General features: G+C 41.1%; 1 protein-coding gene and 1 long non-coding RNA gene across 4 annotated transcripts in view; one reads left to right on the forward strand and one right to left on the reverse strand.

The window, feature by feature from the left end:
- Nucleotides 1-1,157: 1,157 nt before the first annotated feature.
- The window catches only part of Cwc27 (CWC27 spliceosome associated cyclophilin), a 188,979-nt gene continuing 169,122 nt past the window's right edge, over nucleotides 1,158-21,014 (reverse strand). For all 3 annotated transcript variants that reach the window (XM_031360434.1, XM_031360435.1, XM_031360433.1), the window contains one exon: nucleotides 1,158-1,572. In XM_031360434.1, the coding sequence (XP_031216294.1) occupies nucleotides 1,410-1,572 (163 nt within the window). In that variant the 3' untranslated portion in view covers nucleotides 1,158-1,409. The remainder of the gene's footprint in view (nucleotides 1,573-21,014) is intronic.
- The window catches only part of LOC116083680, a 35,676-nt gene continuing 26,275 nt past the window's right edge, over nucleotides 11,614-21,014 (forward strand). Inside the window, exons 1-2 of the long non-coding RNA XR_004115859.1 lie at nucleotides 11,614-11,766; nucleotides 12,175-12,271. This is a non-coding gene — a long non-coding RNA (uncharacterized LOC116083680). The remainder of the gene's footprint in view (nucleotides 11,767-12,174; nucleotides 12,272-21,014) is intronic.

Below are 21,014 nucleotides of genomic sequence, written 5' to 3' on the forward strand. Positions count from 1 at the left end.
TCGGGCACACTCGAGTGTGTAAGGTTGAGTGCTGAGCACTGTTCTCTAACTGAAACTCAAGTGAACGCTGGGCATTTCTCTCTCATCCTCAGAGGTAGTCACTAGTTTTACATATTTGTTTTACTTATGTGTATAATGATACAAATGATCTGTTATAGGCTTAAAGCAGTTATATATCTGGAGCTTTGTTTGCTCCTTTTAAGAAATAGTAATATAGTTCTGCTTACTTATTTCTTTCCATGCTGAGAATCTAGTTCAGGGCCTAGCCAGGCAAACACCCCTCCTTTAAATGCATGCCTGGAGTTAGGTGGTCTTTACTTCTATGAAATATCCCACACTGGACTAGGAAATGACAACTTTGTACTCTGTGAGGCTTTGATGTGTGTTAGCATATACTCATTTTGAAAAATGTCTGAAAATGTCTTTAGTGTCAGGTCTAGGATTCTAACTCGCTGGCCCTGGGGTAAGATGTTTTCATTCTCTAGATACAGGTGATCTGGGCAAGGTAGTGGCTAGCCTTCCTCCACCCTTTGTGTGCTGCCGGTCTGCACCTGAGATCACACGGAAGAAGTGGTGCCTCAGGAAGAGGAAACCGATTTCATTACTTCTTCTGAAAAGAGGTGGCTGGTGAGGTTTTATTAGGTGACTGGAGTTAGTCTGTCTGCTGTACAATTTTAGCACTCAGAGTTTAGAACTAAATATAGGTAACAGAAATACCCCATGTGAACGAGTGTGTCAAAGGCTAGATTCTTGATGAGTTCTCCTGGTGGTGCAGGTCCTGTGTACCCCCTTGCTCCTGGTGTTGGCGTGCAACCAGGGCAGGGAGTGGCAGGTGGCCCAGCAGCAGGCTGTGGTATTTGGTGAGCATGCATCAGAGTGCTACTGTCCTAAAGCATTCAGAGCATCCATCCAGGCAGTGGGCTGGACAGAGTGAATAGTAACTTGCCTGTGGGCTCCTCATGAAGTAAAGTAGCAGTCCTACTGGTCTGGCTACTTTTTATGTTTACATGCAAAAAATCATCTGTTAATTTATAATTTTTATTTTATATTAAAGTATCAGTATTCTTTCTGTGAGCACCTCTTATAAAAAATCTGAACAAGAGTCCTTCACACATTTCAGGTTAGAGGGGCATAGACGGGCTTGTGCAATCCACAAATGGTTAACATTTAAACTGGAAAGAAACTGATTTTATTTCAGATTTAGTGATATAAAAGGTCAATTAGGGAAAAAAATGTAGCAGTAACCACAAGCGTTTGCTTACACCACTCCAGATTTATAAAAGGAGATACCTGCTTTCTGAAAATCGTAACACAGGCTCTGACAGCCTTCTCACAGCCATTGCACTTCCGAGGACATGGCTGCCACAGGACAGCCAGCAGGGGCCATCACTTTGGCATCATGGCTCCTCTCACCGCCTTTCTTTTTTCTCTCTCAACAGCTTTTTGCTCTCCTCCCGTCTCCTTTTGTTCACCGGGTTCCGAGGATCGTAGATCTCAAATGTGTCTGAGTCCTGCATGCTTGCATCTTTTACTTTCCTGGTCTTGTCTTCAAACTGGAGCACGTGCGACATCCTAAGGAGGAGGAGAGATGGCCCAGTGAATTCAGGCTGGAAACCAACGTGGAAACTTTGTACCTCAGTGTCTGTGGCACAGGGAGCCAGGCACTGCTCATCCCATCTGGAGAGCAGTTCCACAGAAAGCAAAGCTGAGGTGAGGAGCTTTGCTTAGTGGCAGAGTTCTGGTCTAGCACGTGCAAAGCCTTGGGCTTGGGTCCCCAGAATGGCATAACAGAAACAAAGCAAAACTCTGAAGCATGCCTGGAGTCTGTCTGCTCCACTGGTTTGCCTTCCTAGGAGTCTGCTCCTGTGCTCACTTTGAGTGGAACTTGGTCCTCTGTCTTTGAAATCAACCATGGGAAGCCAGCAGTGCAGCAAGTTGCCAGCCAATAATCAGACCTATCAGATGTTTGTGTTTTGAGTGGTTCAAAGGGTCAATAGCAAGGGTTTCACTAAAAACAAAACAAAACAAAACAAAACAAAACAGAAACAAAAGAAAGCACCAGCAGCACCAGCAACAATAACAGCAACAAAACCCAATTTTAAATGTTAGGGCTGGTGTGTAGCTCATTTGCCTCCTGGGAGAGCATTTGCCTTGCAGACATAAGGCCCTGGGTTAATCTCCAGCACCATTAGCAAATTAACAAAAACCAAATAAACAGTGACAAGCAGAACACAAGTATGCATCTACAAACAGAAGTTTAAAAAGTAACTGAAAGTCATGTTCAAGCGGGGTTGTGGCTGTCTTCTGGAAGGGGCTGAGTTTTTCTGTGCAGAAAAGAATGAAATTTCTGGTATAACTCCATGAACTGACTTTCTCCTCATACTGTTGATTATAGCCAATCTTACAACCCTGCCTTCCTACTTTAACAAACACTTACTGGTCTTAAAGTATCAGCATGTGCTTGATTCCCAAGTGGTCATAAGCTAGCTATCCTTAGCAGCAGGGAACTGTGCCAGTGATTAGCTGTGCCCCCACTGTGAGGTATCAGAGATAAACGGGGGGTGGGGTAGGAGTGGTCAAAAGACTAGGTAGGCACCAGGGCAACTTGGTGAGTTAGGAAAGAAAAAGATTCCGTTTTTATATAAAAAAACAAGTGATATGAATTTTTTACTAGCTATTTAATAAAAAATCCAATCAGTATATTAGTGTGTCTTAAATATGCATTTACTTCATGACAGCAGACAGGAATATAACCCTGTACACACCCCTTGTCAGAGCCCAGCACTCTGACACTGAGCAAAGCTCCTGGCTTCAGCTCATTTGTGACACGGGTTTCCTTTGATTCATATCAGCAGAGATTTGGGCAGTTGGCACCATCAGGAGCCGTTGCTCTTTTCCCTGCAGCTGCATTGATGAAGAGTGACATTTATTTATGGAAAAGTCCATGTTCAGATTTTGAAGATTCTCAAAGGGATTTGGAAGGAAAAGAAAGTATTACGGGTACTGTCATTTTGGAGACTCAGTAGCACATGGCCACCACCACCTCCTCTTCTACTTTGGAAGGTTACGTTGATGTTGTGTCTGTGACACACAGATGACCAACATCATATTTAAATGAGGTAAACCACATTCACATTGGTATGTATTATTAATAATGCATTGCTTGTTCTGACTTTAATAACTGATTGCAACATAAGATTATGCCAGGGCGTGTGACAAAGCTGACTTCTAACAGTTCCATTGCTCCAGGAAGCACTGTCAATTAGAAAATGCAGCCTACAACCATCGGATTTGTATGTGGCTTCTCCCAGAGTCTGATTTTTTTTTGTGCTTTTAATTGCCTATGGTGTTCATTTAGGCATTAGCTTCTGAGAATGCCCAAGTCATTGAAAAGGGTTGATTTTTCCATAGCCAGGGAAACAAGGAACCAGTAGAACCAGCTGGAAACACCAACTGGATTTAACCAATTAATGATGACTCACCTAGGTCTATTGGAAAAGTGACAGTTCGTCACAGTGAAAGCCAGCTACCAGTAACAACCTCATGCTTCTGAAAGCTAGTGAACAGCAACAGCCTCTACTTCCGAAGGTGGTGCCAAGCCCCCAGCAATTCTCGTCCCAGATTCAACATAATGTCTGCGACTTGCCTCACATGGTATGCTGGACATTCTTATCTATACTTGATATAGTGGAGAGTTATAGGAAAGGAGGGAACCTCAACTGAGAAAGTGCCTCCCTAAGATCAGGCTTTCGGCATTCTCTTGGCTGGTGGGAGAGGGGAGGGCCAGCCCACTGTGCATCCCTAGGCTGGTGGTCCTGAGTTCTATGAGAAAGTACACGTAGCAAGTCATGAGGAACAACTCTCCCCACAGCAACTCTCATGGCCTCTGCATCAGTTCCTGAGTTCCTCTCCACTTCCTTTGAGAATGAACAGTGATGTGGACGTGTTAACCAAATAATAAACCTTTTTCCTCAACTTGCTTTTTGGTTATGGTGTTTTGTCACAGCAATAGAAACCCTAACTAAGACCTTGGGAGACAGTGAATAAAGTATAGCTACTTTTCACTTCAGTAATGCACTGTATGAAGAGAAGCCTCCTCTTCCACACTCCTGAAATCTCTTTCGTGCACCCCGCAAAGTGCACTCTAGGGATTCCAAGTGTATTACTGGACGGGAAGGGGATCCAGTACCCTGGAGCTATCTATCAGCAAGTCTGTCCTGCTAAAAGCCCTTTGCACATGACAGGAGCTCAGCCCAGCAATGGAGCCCTTAACAGCTTACACCTGAGAGCTTATGCCTAAGCTGGAATCACATGCCCCTCAAAACAATTTCAGTTAATATTTCTAGGTTGATGCTTCACTTACCCCAAAACCTAGTTAGATTATTAACCTTTATACAAATTCACTCTTCTGTTTAAAAAGTGATCCCATATTCTCTCTCCAATACAGATTTTTTAATAACACCTATTTCCAGTAGAAACTATCCAAGTTTCAAAATGACTTTTCCAGATGTTGTTAATTAAAAACATAAAAAGGTACCTTCCTCCTTTCAATGCCACGAGGTAATCTTGCAACTATTGGACTTGGTTGGCTCTGGTATAAGAAATGAAATCTAGGCATGTGAGCCACAGAACCAAGTCTACAGGAAGAAACCTTCTCTCACAAATCTGAAAAACACAGAAAGCCATAAATTAAAGGAGCCGTCTGCTTCAACTGTTTGTTTCATACGCACTGCACTACACAGGTCCAACATTTTGATTAATAGCAATCTTAAACCCAGAGGAAAGAAGGGGCTCTCAGCTTACAGACTACTTCAGATTTAATACCATAACACTTAGGATGGCTGGCTACTCCACAATAATACTGAACCTTTAACAGCAAAAAACGGTTCACCCATTTATCTTTCAACATGCTTTGGTCACTTCATTTTTAAAGGGAAAACAGAATAGTTATTATGATTTTGGGTATAATAAACTCCTGACCTCTGTGCCTCCATAAATCACGTGCTGTCTGAATTGAAAGCATGCCCACACTTCAGTCTCCTGTGAGGGCACGCATGCAGACTAAGAACTTAGAGCTCAGTTTTGTACATCCCAATAACTCAGCCCTGTCCACTTGGTGACTGTTATAAAACTGGACCAATCAGAGCAATGAATTCTTGTGGAATTAATTACACACTAATCATTCACATGTGAGAATTTCAGAACTTGTTTACTGGAAGGAAAAGACAGAAACTTAGTTCTGATTAACACAATCTTCAGCATGGGCTCAAATTCTCAAATAAAAGCACTGGTGGTAGTTACATTTCAGAAGATGGAGGTTTCTGATCTCGCGTGGTGTTAAACAAGGAATTTTACTTTGATGTGGGACTGTGCAAAAGCATAAACAAAAGTAAACAAGTGTTCTTCACTGACTTTGCTAACAGTATTAAAATTCTCACATAACTGGGAGACAGATTATGGGATGGCAGTGACATCTGTGCAGATTCTCTGCTAAATACACAATCCCAACATTAGCAATTCATTTCTGATTAAAATGTTCTGAAATGGTTTATCCTGAGAGAAAGCAAACAGCTCTCTTGTTAAAAGATTTCAGAACTTCCAAGTCACCCCAATTTAAGAACATTTCTCCTTGAAATAAACATTTATTTTGTTTTCTGAGATGGCTGTCCTGGTCCCTTTCTGATGCCAGATTACAGGTATGTATGTATCACTATGCCCCACTCACAACTTAATCCTTCTGCTATTCTACTTACTGTTTTAATATTTTAACTATTATTCCTCCTCAAATCCTTCTAGGCTCTGAAATAATGTTTCTTATTCACTTCTCTTACCATATACCTCTACTGGCGAATGATTTAGTGTTGGATTAGACTAAAAATAGTTCAGGCAGAAGCTTGTGATGTTCCAATGTGATGCTTCCTATCACAGAGACTGTACTTAGCTCCCCTTGTCGGCTTTCACTATTTTGTAACTGTGTTTACTGAACTGTGAGGAGACTCAGGTTTTCAGACAATGTACCTGGTTCACAGCTGTATGTCCAGTCCTGAACATGGCGATTTTTTAATAAGAAGGAAACCTTCAGATCTTTGGAACTGGACAAGCCTGGTATTCAAGGGTTGCTATGCAACCACTTGACCTTTTGTGGGCAGGGGCTGTCATTTATTTTAAGGATAAGCTCCCTGAAACACCTACCAGGCTGCAGAGTCTCAAATCTACTTTCCATGACCTTTCACAACTCAGCATACACACTAGTGGTTGCTCTGATGTTGCATTCTGTCAGGTACTGCAAGGTTAACTCCCTCACAGACTTCAGTGGGAGAGATGCCTCCTGCTCTTGATCTCCTAGAACGCAGAGCTCAGGGGAGAGAATTTTTGTTTTTTTTTAAAGCAACATTTTCTATGTAGTTTTAGAACTCTTACATCAGATGCAGGCTGAATGTGAAAATCTGCTGGGTATTCAAGAAACCAAAACATTCCTATCAGGTGTCATCTTCAAAGACACTAATTTAATTATACTAGGATGGGAGGGGGGTCCCAGAACCAGTCATTAAAAACTTCTCACTGGTAAATGTAAAGAACACGGAGCCAAAGATTAAGAAACTTTATACTTTCATACTGACTGTGTGTAGATAAATGTTTTGCTTACATGTTACATCTGTATATCATGTGTGTGCCTGGTTCCCATGGAGGTCAGAAGAGGGGGTCAGATCTCATGGAACTGGAGTTATGGTTGGTTCAATATACGAAAATCTATCAATATAATCCACAATATAAACAAACTGAAAGAAAAACACCCACATGATCATCTCATTAGATGCCTGGTGCCCATGGTGATCAGAAGAGGGTGTTAGTTCTCCTGGAACTGGAGTTATGGTTAGCTGTGAACCATTATGTGGGTGCTGGGAACCCAATCCAGGTCCTCTGCAAAAAACAAGTGTTCTTAACTGCTAAGCCATCTCTCCAACCTCAAGACTGGGTTCATATGATAAGGTACTCACACATTCAAAGAGGCTTAATTGGTGCCAACTCTGCTCTTGAAATTGAGCAATTCCAAGGGCATAGTCCAGTCCTTATTTATAGATTGAAAACAAGGTAATGAGGTAAACTCAATTATTTACTCAATAGACATTTGAGGGCTTTTTATGGGCGAGGCCAATGCTACTTACCAATGACAAAAAGTCAAGCATGACCCAGGCTCTGCTCTCCTGAAGCAAACTGTCTATTTGGGGGAACACACAGACATGAGGCAAAGGTGTTTTGGAACGTTACACAGTGTGAGACAATAATGAGAGCATCCATTGAGAGTGCTCTCAAAGAGGTTTCCTTGTTGCCTGGTGGTGCCTGCACTATGGATAGGCAGGAAAGAGATGACTACACTCCTTTGGCTTTGCAGAGCTAGAGGCTGAACCCAGGCCTTGTGCTTGCTGGGTGAGCACTCTAACACTGAGCTACACCCCTAGCAGATCAGTCCCCTCTCATAAACAACTTCTGAGAGGGTAGAGGAAGTTGTAAGCTGTTGGCCAGGTGGTAGAGGTTTAACAGGCTTTTATCTGCAAAGATGGATAATTCTGTGCTAGGTCTAGTAAGAAGAAACCACAAAGGGTACTGCTTGTTCCAGAGTGCAAGAAATTACAATGTAGTTAATAAAGGGCCCAGACTGGTTTCTAAGGTACTTTCAAAACTCCCCTCCCCCCAACACACAACATGGTTACATCTTTGGCAAAAAGTGCTTAAATTCCCATTTTCTGGAATCCCAGTCCTAGCTTCTATTTGTTCTACTTAGATGAGGATCATAGCTATGACCCCATTTAGTTGAAGGCACCTGAGGGGCAGAAGCAGGGTCTGGGATCACCCCTATGAGCATGGGTGTCTGATTATGTCAGGTGTCAAATTACGAAGGTTTCCATTGTGGTCCATGGCAATCTCTAGGTTTCTCTCTCTGTCCCCCTCTCTCTGTCTTTCTTTCCTCTCTGTCTCTCTTCCTTCCTCTCTCCATCCATACACACACACACACATACACACACACACACACACACACACACACACACACACACACACACACACATTTATTTATCCCCCACCTCTCTCCCCAAAAACACAGCCAATCTAGCTGTGAAAGCCCTTCTGGTTTAAACCCCTTGGTCCACTGTGTACCAAAGGACCCCGAATTTCTCATGTCCCTTCTTTAGTCTGGCTCTTCCATGCCTCAGCATGCTACACAACCCCCATCTTTCATTTCAGATTTGCCAGACTCTTTTGTAGCCTCCTGGAGAATCCCCACTCCCTGCAACCTCCTTGCTGCCTCTGTTATTTCCAAGACTTCACTCTCTCTGCCTCCCATTAGCTGTGCCACCACCCTGGCTCCTGCTGCGCTGGTCTGCCTTCTCCAGCAGTGAGGAGATCCTCTCCTGGACCCTCTGACAGTCTTCTCCATAGCTCCAGCCTTTTTCAGGGTGGTGCAATCCTGCCTCTCTGGGTCACAGTGCTCTGAAGAACAGAGGCTCTGTTTCATTGGCCTCTGTACCTCATCATGCAGCAATGCTTGGCCAGAAGAATGCTGTTGATAAGTGCTTGCAAACAAGTCCAATTTTCTGGGATTCCCATCACCTTGGAAAAAAACTTTGGCTTCGGTATTGATTTTCTTTACTTTTCTTCTTGATAGTTTTAATATATAATTCCAAATTATTTAGCAATTACATACTGTATAAACTTCGTTTTCAGGCAAGCAATTCACCTTTTAAACTTTCTAACAAAGAAAAGGGCTACTTAGTACTAAAAAGGTGAGGCAAGGTTTTTTTTACAGATAGTATGTTATGCTATAATAATCCAGTGCTGACCTGTCTCAAATGGGTCAGTTAAACTGCTTAAAGATTAACATCTGCTCCTGTTTGCTTAGCTCTGAAGTGTGGGAAAATGCACTTAGTGTCCTCAGACAGCCTTCTCCTTCCTGGTTTGAATGACCTTGTTACTCTTTGAGAACATACACATAATTTGTTACAACATAACTTGTTTGCATGTTGTGAGGACTTCCCATTTCCCTATTAGAATTCTTAAGAAACCCAACTAAATAGCTCCTGGTTACTATTTAAGTTTGTCATACTTTGGACTCCAGAATAAAACCTAAATGATTTGGGGAATGGTTTGAAAGACAGAAACAGCCTTTGTTTGTAAATACAAATTTCAGCATGATGAAAGTTTCCAAGTGTTGCTTCCATCTGAGTCTTTGAAGGAGCACACTGTTCTGCCTCAGACACAGGCTGCACCTTATTTCTGTCCATGTTATTTTTCTGCAAGGTTCTGCCCCCTCCTTTCCTGGTCCTATCAAAGTCCAGTTTAATTCCCACTTCTTCCTAAAATCTTTTCCCATTGCCTTGGCCCTCAGTACCTGCTCTGACACTGGAATTTCTTCAACACTTCCTTGGGAAACCTTTGTGAATGAGGTCAGTCCTGAGCTTGGCTCGCTCTCTGTGGCTGTAGGCAGTCACCCTGCTTCTCCTGCCTGCCTTCTTACCTGTGAATGGTAGGAAGATGGTAAGGCCCAGCCTAGGCATCTCACAGCGCTCACAAGTGAGGCTTGCACACTATGTTGTCTGAAGGCCTCTGTAAATGGCAAAGGGGTCCTGATATCACTTTAACCCATGTGATTCATGCGTGCCTTTTTCAAGTTGGCCCATATCTCGTGGTATACAAAGGGAAATTTATTTTCCCACACTTCAAAGACAGAAGCCAACACTCACCTGACTCAATCCTTGGGCTTTAGGATGGCTCCCTTGTGTACTTACACAGTGTGGGTGCATGGAGAGGGAACACTAGTCTGGTTTCCTTCTTATAGGAACACTAATCTCATCATGGGGATCTCACCCTTATGATCTCATCAATACCTAAATTCTCCCCAAATGTCCTACTTCCAAATACTACCATATTAGAGCTTTATCATATGAATGTGTGTGACCAATTGTATTACCTACAAACTATGATTATACAAAAATTTATTATTTTTATGATTAGGCATTTTATAATACTGACATTCCTTATTTTTATGTATATCATCATTTAAAACAACATACTTGGGCTCAATCAGCCTTGGATGCTTATATGTATATTTCTAAATGAACATATCTCCTTATATGGATCATCAACTAGTCAAGGGTGTTATTTATAGAAAGAATTCAAGTAGACAAGACCTGAGAGGGAAAAAGAAAGATACACTAATAAGTTAGGAGGAGTATGTGCCTAAGGAGGCAGGCCATTGGGTGGAGTGAGACTGGTTATCCACAGCCTAAAGTAGACGTTTTACTTTTATCAGACTTACCAGCATCTAATCTAGCTTCTAGTGCCCAGAATTATGGGAAAATAAATATCTGTCAAAGTCATCCAGCCAATTTTGTATAGCAGATTGATTACAGGAACACACCCTCCATTTATCTGATGTCTTTTTCCTTGTGAGAACTTCATCTGGGACATCTCATTACATTCCACAGTCATGCGATTTTTTTTCTCTCTCTCTTTCTCTCTTCCTCCCTCCCTCTCTCTCTGTTTATGTGTGTGTGTATGTGTGTGTGGGTGTCTGTGTGCAGAGACTAGAAGAGGATACTGAATTGCCTTTAAAAAATTTATTTGTGTGTATGTGTTTGCATGGTGAATATGGTGTCCGAGTACAAATGATTGTAGATATGTGAATGCAGAGGACATAGGACACTTGGTGTCTTCTATCACTCTGAGCCTTATTCCTCTGAGGTAGGGTCTCTCACTGAATCTGGAGCTAGGCCAGTGGTCAGCAAGTTGCAGTGATCTTCCAGTCTGCCCTGCCCACTCCCCAGTATGGGGGATACAGTTATGCTTGAGGCCCATGTCTAGCTTTTTTTCCCCTGTGGTTTCTGGGGATTTGAACTCAGGTCTTCACTCTTGTGTAGCAAGTGATTTACCCACTGTGCTGTCTCTTCAGGTCAGGATGTCAAAATGTCCTTGTCTTGATCCCTCGTGAATTTTGAGGAATGCTAGTCAGGTCTTTGCTGTGCATCATGCCACTACAATATGATGTTTTTCTCACTGTAAGATGTGGCTTAAAGGTTCTGAAGGATTGTCATTACACGTGGCTACATACTAACATGGCTCAATGGCTGCTAACATTACTTGTGACCATCATGTTAAGGTTGTACTTTTAAGGTTTCTCCTATGTATCGTTACTATTCCCCCACCCTGCCAAGTTTCCTGCTTTCCCTATCACTATGGATAAGCGGCACCTCAGGTGTGGAGATGTGTTCTCTTATGTTCTTTTCCCTCTGTGACCTGCTGAGCATAGAACCCACAGTTCAGCACACACTAGGCACTCTTCTTTCTTTCCCTCTGTGACCTGCTGAGCATAGAACCCACAGTTCTGCACACACTAGGTGCTATTCTACAACCATACCTCCCAGCACCCCATTCCTCCTTTTATCAGGAACTATGATGGCAAGTTTTGTTTGCATGTTTCCTTCCCTCTTTCTACTGGTATTTTTATTGGAACATATTAAATTTATAGGATAATCCTAGAATAATTTGCCTAGAATATTTAGAGATGGCACTTACCTATCTCTGTAATAGTTTTCAGTTTTTCTTTTCCATAAAGATCCAAGCACAGTTACGTCTGTTGCCACATGTCAACATGTAGACACATGGAAGTTATGTCAGCATCTCTACTGACTTTTGTGTACCAGTGCTATGTCTCACAATACTGAAGGCACTCTCAGAACTCCTGGTGGAGTCCCAGACATTTGAGACGTGAAGGTAAGCTGGTTTCTCTATTCCACCTTACAAGTAAGTAATGGGGCAGAAGCTATTGGAAGGGTATAAAGTAACCTACTCAAGAGTCAGGTTCCCAGTTCATAGTCCTGAAAAACTGGAAGTCTAATGCTGTTGGAGAAACTTTCCTGCCAATGAAAGAGCAAATGTTTCTGGAGATTTGAGAACTGTTCACCAACCTTGGTACTTACTCTTAAGTTTGTTAAGACAGCACAGTATAGTCACACGCTGTGGAAATTAGCATGACATGTCCCCTAGAGGGGATGGTGGTATTAGGAGGTGTGGCCTTGTTGGAATAGGTATGGCTTTTTCAGAGGGAATATTTCACTAGGGGTGGGCTTTGAGAAATTCAAACCAGGGCAAGTGACACACAGTTCTTTCCTCTTTCTGCAGCTCTAAATGTAGAACTCTCAGCTCCTTCTTCAGCACAATGTTTGTCTGTGCGCGCCATGCTTACCTCTATGATGATGACAGAATGAACCTCTGTACTGTAAGCCAGCCCCAATGAAATGCTTTCTTTTCTAAGAGTTGCCATGATCATGGTGTTCTGCACAGCAACAGCAATCCTAAGACACACGTACTTTAGCTGCTGTTTAAAATATAACTGGCTATTTGATTAGCATTTTGGTATCTTATACTTTTTAGGTTTATGTTTAAACATATTCTAAACACTACTTGGTTTATTTCTGTTCTAAACTATCAGAATATTATTTTAATGTCACAAACTCAGAGACTTTAATTTTAGACTTTTCTTCATTACTGATAACAAGCAACTTATTGAGGAATTAAGAGGTTAGGGTTTAAGTACCAGCATGCATGGAAAAAAAAAAAAACAAAATGGTGCAAATCTTTTTCCAAAATGAAGAAGGCAGCTGAGATCACATGTGAGATGAGAGAAGACAGGGCAGACAGAGTGAGTCCTGAGAGCAGTCTAAAAAAACCAATCCCCAATGAGTGGGGCCAGACCGCTGCTGTGTCCAGCAGAGCAAGCATGACGGGATGGAGATGTCCCAGGAAGAGGCTGCGGTCATCAAGGAGAATCGTGAAGGAGAAAACTTAAAGGAGCAACAGAACAGCGACATAAAGGAATACAGACAGAAAGGAAAACAGGAACAAAACACGTTTAAAACTGACAACAGGAGAAAAGTAGGAACAGAAATTCAAAACCCTTAAGCTAACAGAAATAAGTGGAGGAAAAGTGGAGATTTTGGGAAACCAGGCAAGGTGGAAACTAGGCACAGACTCGTGGAAAAAAGAAAACACAGATAGAAATCAGTGTACTGTCGATGTTCACCGCTAACATGGAAAATCTGCCTTTGTTCTGAGTTTTAAAGGAACACTGCCCTTCTGGGGTTTTGAAAAGCCAACTTTAAATAATGTCCTTCATTTTCCTCAGTTAAAAAACATTAGTAAATATTGGGTAGTGCTAGGCTAAATGTAGGAGATAGAGTTTCCCAAGTATCAGCAGGAGAATGCACTTCCTTGGTTTTCTGGTCTACCTAACAGCTTAACATTGAGCAGGACCAGGGGGAAAGATTTAAAAAGCTTTCCAGAACACATCTGTGGTGTGTCCTTACACCTGCTGGGAGCTTCTATCCACAGTTTAGCCAGGAACAGGAACTCTGTAGCCAGCAGACTAACAGTCCCAGAGAGGGAAGACATAGCTCCCAACCAGGTCTGCTAAGCACTAGGGCACATGGCTGGCTGCTCTTCTCATTCAAATCATACCTGTGATCACACCTTTCCTTGTGAGAGAAATGTATTTCGGGACAGACTGCATGCAAGAACAGAGTTAAGGCTGAAGAGCTTTCTTTACTCAAAAGAAAAAGGCGGCGGAGGTGACTTTAGGGGCTGGCTAGAGAGCTCAGAATTAAACTAATCACTATCTCAGGGTCAGCAACTCTGACCACGCTGGCCTTCAGCAATATTATTTATAGTTCTGTAGAAAGTGAACACTAACCAGGGGCCCTGGTCTATAATCATATTCCTTCTTGCTTCCTTGGATCACCACCTTGGAACCTGTCTGAGAGAGGGATGGAATACAACATCTGTGTTACACTGAGCTCACAATTCTATGCTGTCCAAAGCTGAGCTACTCCGTCTTCGTTTTCAAACGGTGTGGACAATACATGTTTTGCTGTGTGTGCTTCCTCTCATTTGCATGCTTGAATGGCGCCTCAATGGAGAGAGCTGCTATTTTACTAGTGAGGCATTACTATCCATAAATAAAGCACACAAAAAAATCCAAACCTCAAATGTAAATCAGACTATTAAGAACTATGATAGAGGGGGCTGGAGAGATGGCTCAGTGGTTAAGAGCACTGACTGCTCTTCCATAGGTCCCAAGTTCAAATTCCAGCAACCACACGGTGGCTCACAACCATCCATAATGAGATCTGATGCCCTCTTATAGAGTATCTGAAAACAGCTACAGTGTACCTACATATAATAAATAAATAAACCTTAAAAAAAGAAAAAGAACTATGATAGAGAGGTTGGAGAGATGGCTCTTCCAGAGGTCCTGAGCTCAATTCCTAGCAACTACATGGTGGCTCACAACCATCTATAGTGGGATCCTGTGAAGATGGCTACAGTACTCATACAAGTAAATAAAATCTTTTAAAAAAAAGTATGATAGAAACTATGCTAAAGCTAGCCACTGGCTATAGGTCAATGGAAGGTCTAGATATCATCAATTGTAACAGAAATCGTACAAGTTCTAATCATGGTCCCAAAAGATCTACTGACACCCATGGTTAATTCTTAAAAACAATGAACAACATCAAAGATAAGAAAGATACTTACTGAACACTGACTGCTCTTAACTTCTTGCCAATCCCTATTTCTAAATAGAAGCTAACTTGATTCACAAACTGACCCTGTCCTCCAAAAGTGCCAGTATTACCCTTAATTACTTAATTTATACTTTGAGATGCAACAATAGAAAGATTATGAAATTTCTCCAAGATCACAGAGCTAGGAAATTTCTAAGCTAGGATTCAAGATTAAGTCTAATCTTAAACTTCCATGCTCATAACCATTCTACTGTTTATATTTCTATGGAAATTATAGACAAACACACAGGAAGTTCTAAATTAAGCTAAACAAGCTTTTAAATCTCTCTCTGAAGTTTAATTCTTCAAACAATACAAATAATGTTTGAGATGTGAAATTTAATACCTTTTAAGATTTAAAAGAGTCTGGACAATTTATTTTAAGAACTACATTTGGGGGCTTACTGGTACAGTTGAATACAATAACACTACTATATTAGAAAATATGAAAAATATGCAGGCTAATTCAGAAAAATTGTTGCTTGGGTGGAAAAACCTCAAATGACATTTGAAACAGAATGCCACAAAACACCGATGCATTAAGTTTCATTCTCCAAGGGCTGGGAATGCGGCTGGTTAGGAAGACTGCTTGCCTAGCAGACCGGAGGGTGTGGGTTTGGTCCCCAGCACTGTGTAAAACGGGACATGAGAGAACACACCTATAATCCCAGCACCTGGGGGAGGCCAAAGCAGGGAGATGACAAGTTCAAAGTCATTCTTGAATACTTAAAGAGTCTGAGACACCCTTGCTACATGAAACCCTTTTACAAAACCTTACTTTTTGTAGCTTGCCATAATATCTTAATTATATTGATCTTTTGCCACCTCAAGTTCTTCCCATATAATATTCTAACAATATCTTGCTTATAGGGTTAAAATGGAAATGATGATATGTGAATTTTCAGTGTAAATAAGTGTCTACTTTTTAAATTTTTTCTAGTCAAGGTCTGATTGTTGTACAGGCTGGCTACAAACTATGTAGCCAAGGCTAGCCCTGAACTCTTGCTCTCCTGAGTGTTGGGATTATAGGCTTTTACAACCAAGCTGAATTAAATAATTTCTTGCTCTTTTATATTTTGAGACAGGGCCACATTCTGTATCCCTGGTTGCCCTAGATTTTGTTATACAGACCAGGCTGGCACAAAATTCCTAGAGACCAGGCTGCCTCTGCCTCCTGAGTGAGGGCACAAAAGGCTTGTGCTATTCCCCTGTTCTGCTTTTTTCCCTTTTGTTCCAGACTAGCCTTGAACTCATGGCAATCTTTTTGCCTCAGCTTTCTCTCAGGTGCTGGGACTTTACAGACATATACCAGGCATGCCAGGCACAATTTAAGTATCTGGCTTGGAGGCATGAGGGTCAGGAATTCAAAGCACACCTTAGCTGCATGGCAAGTTTGAGGCCAACCTGAGTTACATGAGTATTTTTACCTCAGAAGAAACCAGCCAGGCAATAACCCAACCACCAAACAAAATTCAAAGCAAAACAGCTCAATCACAGCAGCTTATCAGTTTAAATAATTCACCTAAACAAAGAACAAAACATTATTGCTACATTTAACTTGGCGGTTATCTACAGTAGTACCAGAGAGGGAAGGGGTTATTATGACCTCAAACTGACAAGCAGTTGAAGGATGAAATATCTCCAGAAGAGGGTTTTGTGGCTTGCATTTATATATGGCCATCCTTAAGGTATTCTATAGATTTACAGTAGGTAAAGCTGTGACAGTTTACCCTGAGTCTTTGTTAAAATTTCTTGTGCTTCTGATCCATAGAGAGATGGAAAAACACCTGCCCGAATGTCTCATTAAGAGCACATATAGACCTGGACCAGAAAGATGGCAATTAAAACCCTGTATTCCATTCTTTTTCATTCTAATGCTAGTTATTTTCCACAGTGATCTTTTCCATGTCTTTGAAGGGTTTGTCTAAAGACTAATTATTTCCTTCCTGGCACCAGGGCTGCAATTCAGGTAGAGGCCACCTGTTAAATAATGGGGGCTTTTTTAATTTTAATTTTATTTTTTTTCTTGATTCCATGGTCTATTGTCTAAGTTTCTTCCAGGTGTGTATAACTAAAAGAAAATAAGAATGTAGCACATTATCCACTCAAGCTCTGAGAGTAAAAATATAAACGTAGAACAATAAAGGCCCACCTTGGCCTCCAATACACCAGCTAGCAATGTGCTACTAACAGTCATACAAATGGGGCACTGGCAGAAGAACAGACAAAAAAAAAAAATCAATGTAAAATAATGAAATGAACTTAAAAATACACACAAGACCTCACTCTGATAGCATCAGTGGAAGAAACAAGATTTCCCACTTTCTATTATGTAATTTAGAACCAAAAAGTTCTAATGTTAGCCTAACATACCAAATCAGTTCCAGGTGTGCTTCTGATGAAAGTTAAAATAATGAGACAAAATACTAGTGAGGTATAGAAGCATATTCATATAATCATGGGATTATGAAGACTTTACGAATAACATCAGGCAGAAAATACAACAAATAGGATTGTTTAGGATTCAACAAATATCACTTAGCATGTAAAGAACGAAGAAAATCTCAGCTATATGGAAAAGCACAGTTAACAGATACTAATAATGAAATGCTATACACTGGAATTACTTGACGAAGATTAAAGAAAAAAGGCTTCAGGAAGTAAGGCTAAATACTCTTTGAATATGCTGAAAAACAGGATGCAGACATGTAAGAATAACTGAAAAACACAAAATTTAAAGCCGAAGACCCATTGGATAGGCTCAGTATCTGTGTGTCTGTGACAGAGGAAAAGTTCATAGATAGATCATCAGTAGTATCCACTCTGAACTGGAAGAAAAGTGAAAAAAAAAAATTAACTGACCCTAGGGACCCGTGGGAAAACACTAAGTCTAAAATTCAACACTGGAAAGCCAATGTGGCAAGGGTACCAATTCTCCTCAGATTGATTAATAAACAATGGAATTCAAATAAAACCATAGCAGATTTATTTTGAACTTAAGAGAAACTGATTCTGAAATTTACATGGAAAGGCAAAACAAGTAGCACACCCAAAGGAGCCCAGAGAAGAGAGAAGTGCTAAGGCTCCATTAGCTGCTGACTTCCTAGCTGGTTTCAAAGGCTGCTCTTAGTAAGCCACAGAGGCATTAGCATAAGCATGCCAATGAACAGAACAGGATAGCTGCAAACCAGAGAACCAGCACTGACAGTGGCCAGGGCACTCAGGAGAGAAAGGCAGGTTTGGAAACAATTATGTCCTAACATCCAAACACCCAAAAGAAGAAAATAAAACTTAACCTGAACCTCTTATCTCACATAGTCTCTTACAAAACACAAGTAACAGATCTAACTGTAAAAGAATAAAACAGGTAATGAAAACTTGGGAGAAAATTCTGTGAAAGAGGTCTTAAAAATATGAGCACTCAAAAGCACAATCCATAAAGAAAAAGAAGTGCCAGTTAGACACTGTATGATCAGTAAGACACTGTTCATGAATGTAATAAACAAAAAGTAAAAATTTAAAAATTAAAAGCATGAGAGAAAAATACAAAATCTGATCTAGATCATATAGGAAACTCTGAAATCTCAGCAGCCAGTAACAACTTGCATAAATGCACAAAGGAAGGCAAGCACAGGACATATTAAAGGTGATCGCTGCCTTTCAAAACAGCAAGGGAAATAGCTGAAAGGTAGCACATAGGAGTTTATACAGCTCTGCACACACGTTTGTGCTTGTTGCACCTTGGCCCCCAGGTCCAGTAGGAACAATGTGGCATATATTCAAACACTCCTTTCCTTAGGAAAGATCTGCATCAAGCCTGAAAAAGTATCTGAAAGCCGACTACATGTCAGGCACAGATAAATCACAAATTATATTTCATTAAATACCATATAAGATCAGTTTGACTTAATTTGCCTTATTTATGTATCCCAGAGAGTTGCTGAGCTAAAAACCCAGCTAAGACAACTCTTATGCAGCACTTAGAATCAATATGATGTGACTAATGTGACAAACTGTTTTGAGTGGTTAGGCACAAACATGTAATATGAAAAATGACAAAAATTGTAAGTACTGTACAGTATTTCCAGTATCCAACACATTTAATCCATAAAGTACCATATTGGAACTACTTGAGAAGCCCAGGGAACAAAGCTTCCAGGACCAACATGTTTGGTCATAACCTCTGATAACTAGGGACCCAGATGAGCACATAATTAGAGAGCGGAGTCTAGCAGTTCTCCAAGGCTTATGGGAAGCCTGTGTCTACATGGTCAAAGCATCTGTATGAGCACTAAGGCATTTATGTGTTGTTCTCATTCTCTCATGGGTATATAGTGACATGATAAACTTACATTTATGTATGTATGTATGTATGTATGTATGTATGTATGTATGTGTGTCCACACATGTGCTACTTGCCCCCTGCATGTGGAGGCCAGAGGACATCTTGCAGGAGTTGGTTCTCTTTTACCATGTGGGTCCTAGTGACCAAACTCAGGTTGACAGCCTTGGTGGCAAACATCTTTCTTTACCAGCTAATATGTTTCAGAAAGTCCATGTTCTGAAAGATCACAACATTATGGAGTGCACAGGAGAATCTACCTGCTCCTACCATGTTAGACTTTAGATATTTGAAAAATGTAAAGCAATGCCATTCTTCATGAAAACGTTCTGTTTTGCAGTTATAATTAGAACCACAACAATGGCCAGGATAGCAAAATACCCCCAAGGGTACAAGAGTGGCACCCATATCTTGGCAGTCACCAACAGCTCCCTAATAGTACTTAAGGTTTCCTCAACAGGAAGGAAATCATGCTTGGTACTGGAAACCTAGCCGACTATCTGCGGTCAATGAAGTCATGGATTTTTTTTTTTTTTTGGGGGGGGGAGGTTTGAGACAGGGTTTCTGTTTGTAGCCCTGGCTGTCCTGGAACTCACTCTGTAGACCAGGCTGCACTTGAATTCAGAAATCCGCCTGCCTCTGCCTCCCAAGTGCTGGGATTAAAAGCGTGTGCCACCACCACCCCGTGAGGTCATTGATCTTAAACAGAATCCTCTTTTAAACAGAATCCTCATCACTTCACTAAGCTACAATGATGCCTAACTGCATTCTATACACTTATCCTTATATAGATAGATAAGTATAGCTCTTACTCATCAAAGAAGCGTTTCTTTGCAACAGACAGAAAACAATATATATGTATATGTGTATGTATATGTATATGTATATATATATGTTTACACACTGTTCAAATGCAGAGAACAAGTGATTGTGGGTACCCAGCCACAGTGGATATATTTACAACACAACTCCTGTACATTTGGCTCAGGGAACATTGTGAAAGAGGGACTGGAAAGACAGTAAGAGTCAGAGGATCAGAAAATCTGCAGCAATACTGTATCTCCTAGAAATGACAGAGAAATGTCAACCATGATTCCTCAACAAGATATCAACAATGACAGCACCACTAGACATGCTAAGGAGGAAGAAAGAAATCTCATGGTAGTGGTACCTCTAGACAAAAGTCTATAGGCAACTCAGGGGTACTGAGCAAAGGGGCTTAGTTTTTCCCAAGGTGAGCCCTAAGTGGTTAACTGTCTTAGTCAGGGTTTCTATTCCTGCACAACACCATGACCAAGAAGCAAGTTGGGGAGGAAAGGGTTTATTCAGCTTACTTCCATATTGCTGTATATCACCAAGGAAGTCAGGACTGGAACTCAAGCAGGTCAGGAAGCAGGAGCTGATGCAGAGGCCATGAAGGGATGTTTCTTACTGGCTTGCTTCTCCTGGCTTGCTCAGCCTGCTCTCTTATAGAACCCAAGACCTCCAGCCCAGGGATGGCACCACCCACAAGGGGCCCTACCCTCTTGATCACTAATTGAGAAAATGCCCCACAGCTGGACCTCATGGAGGCACTTCCCCAACTGAAGCTCCCTTCTGTGATAACTCCAGCCTGTGTCAAGTTGACACACACAACTAGCCAGTACATTAACCAATACCAAGTGGTCAGCCCTGAAATTATATACAAACAACTCAGTAGGCTATATTTGTATATTAATGTAATACATGTAATAATAACAAAGAGCAAAAGGTCATGAATTTCAGGGAGAGTAAGAATCGGGGACATGAGAGGAGCTGGAGGAGTGGAAAGGAAAGGGTGGAAATGGTATAATTATATTTTAATAAAAAACTGTTATTTATGTTAACATTGTGGTTCTAAATTATTAAAGACATTTAAGGCTTCTTAGTTTTAACTTCTAAAAAGGCAAACACTAATAGTAATATTCAAACCAAGTTCTCAGGCTTGTCAATAATTTTTGAAAATCTCAAGGGTCTAGAGACCAAAACTTAAGAGAGCTGCTACTAAGCTCACCCTGAAGGGTGATGAGAGCCCTGCA

Source organism: Mastomys coucha, unplaced genomic scaffold, assembly GCF_008632895.1.
Source record: "Mastomys coucha isolate ucsf_1 unplaced genomic scaffold, UCSF_Mcou_1 pScaffold8, whole genome shotgun sequence".
Lineage (NCBI taxonomy): Eukaryota > Metazoa > Chordata > Mammalia > Rodentia > Muridae > Mastomys > Mastomys coucha.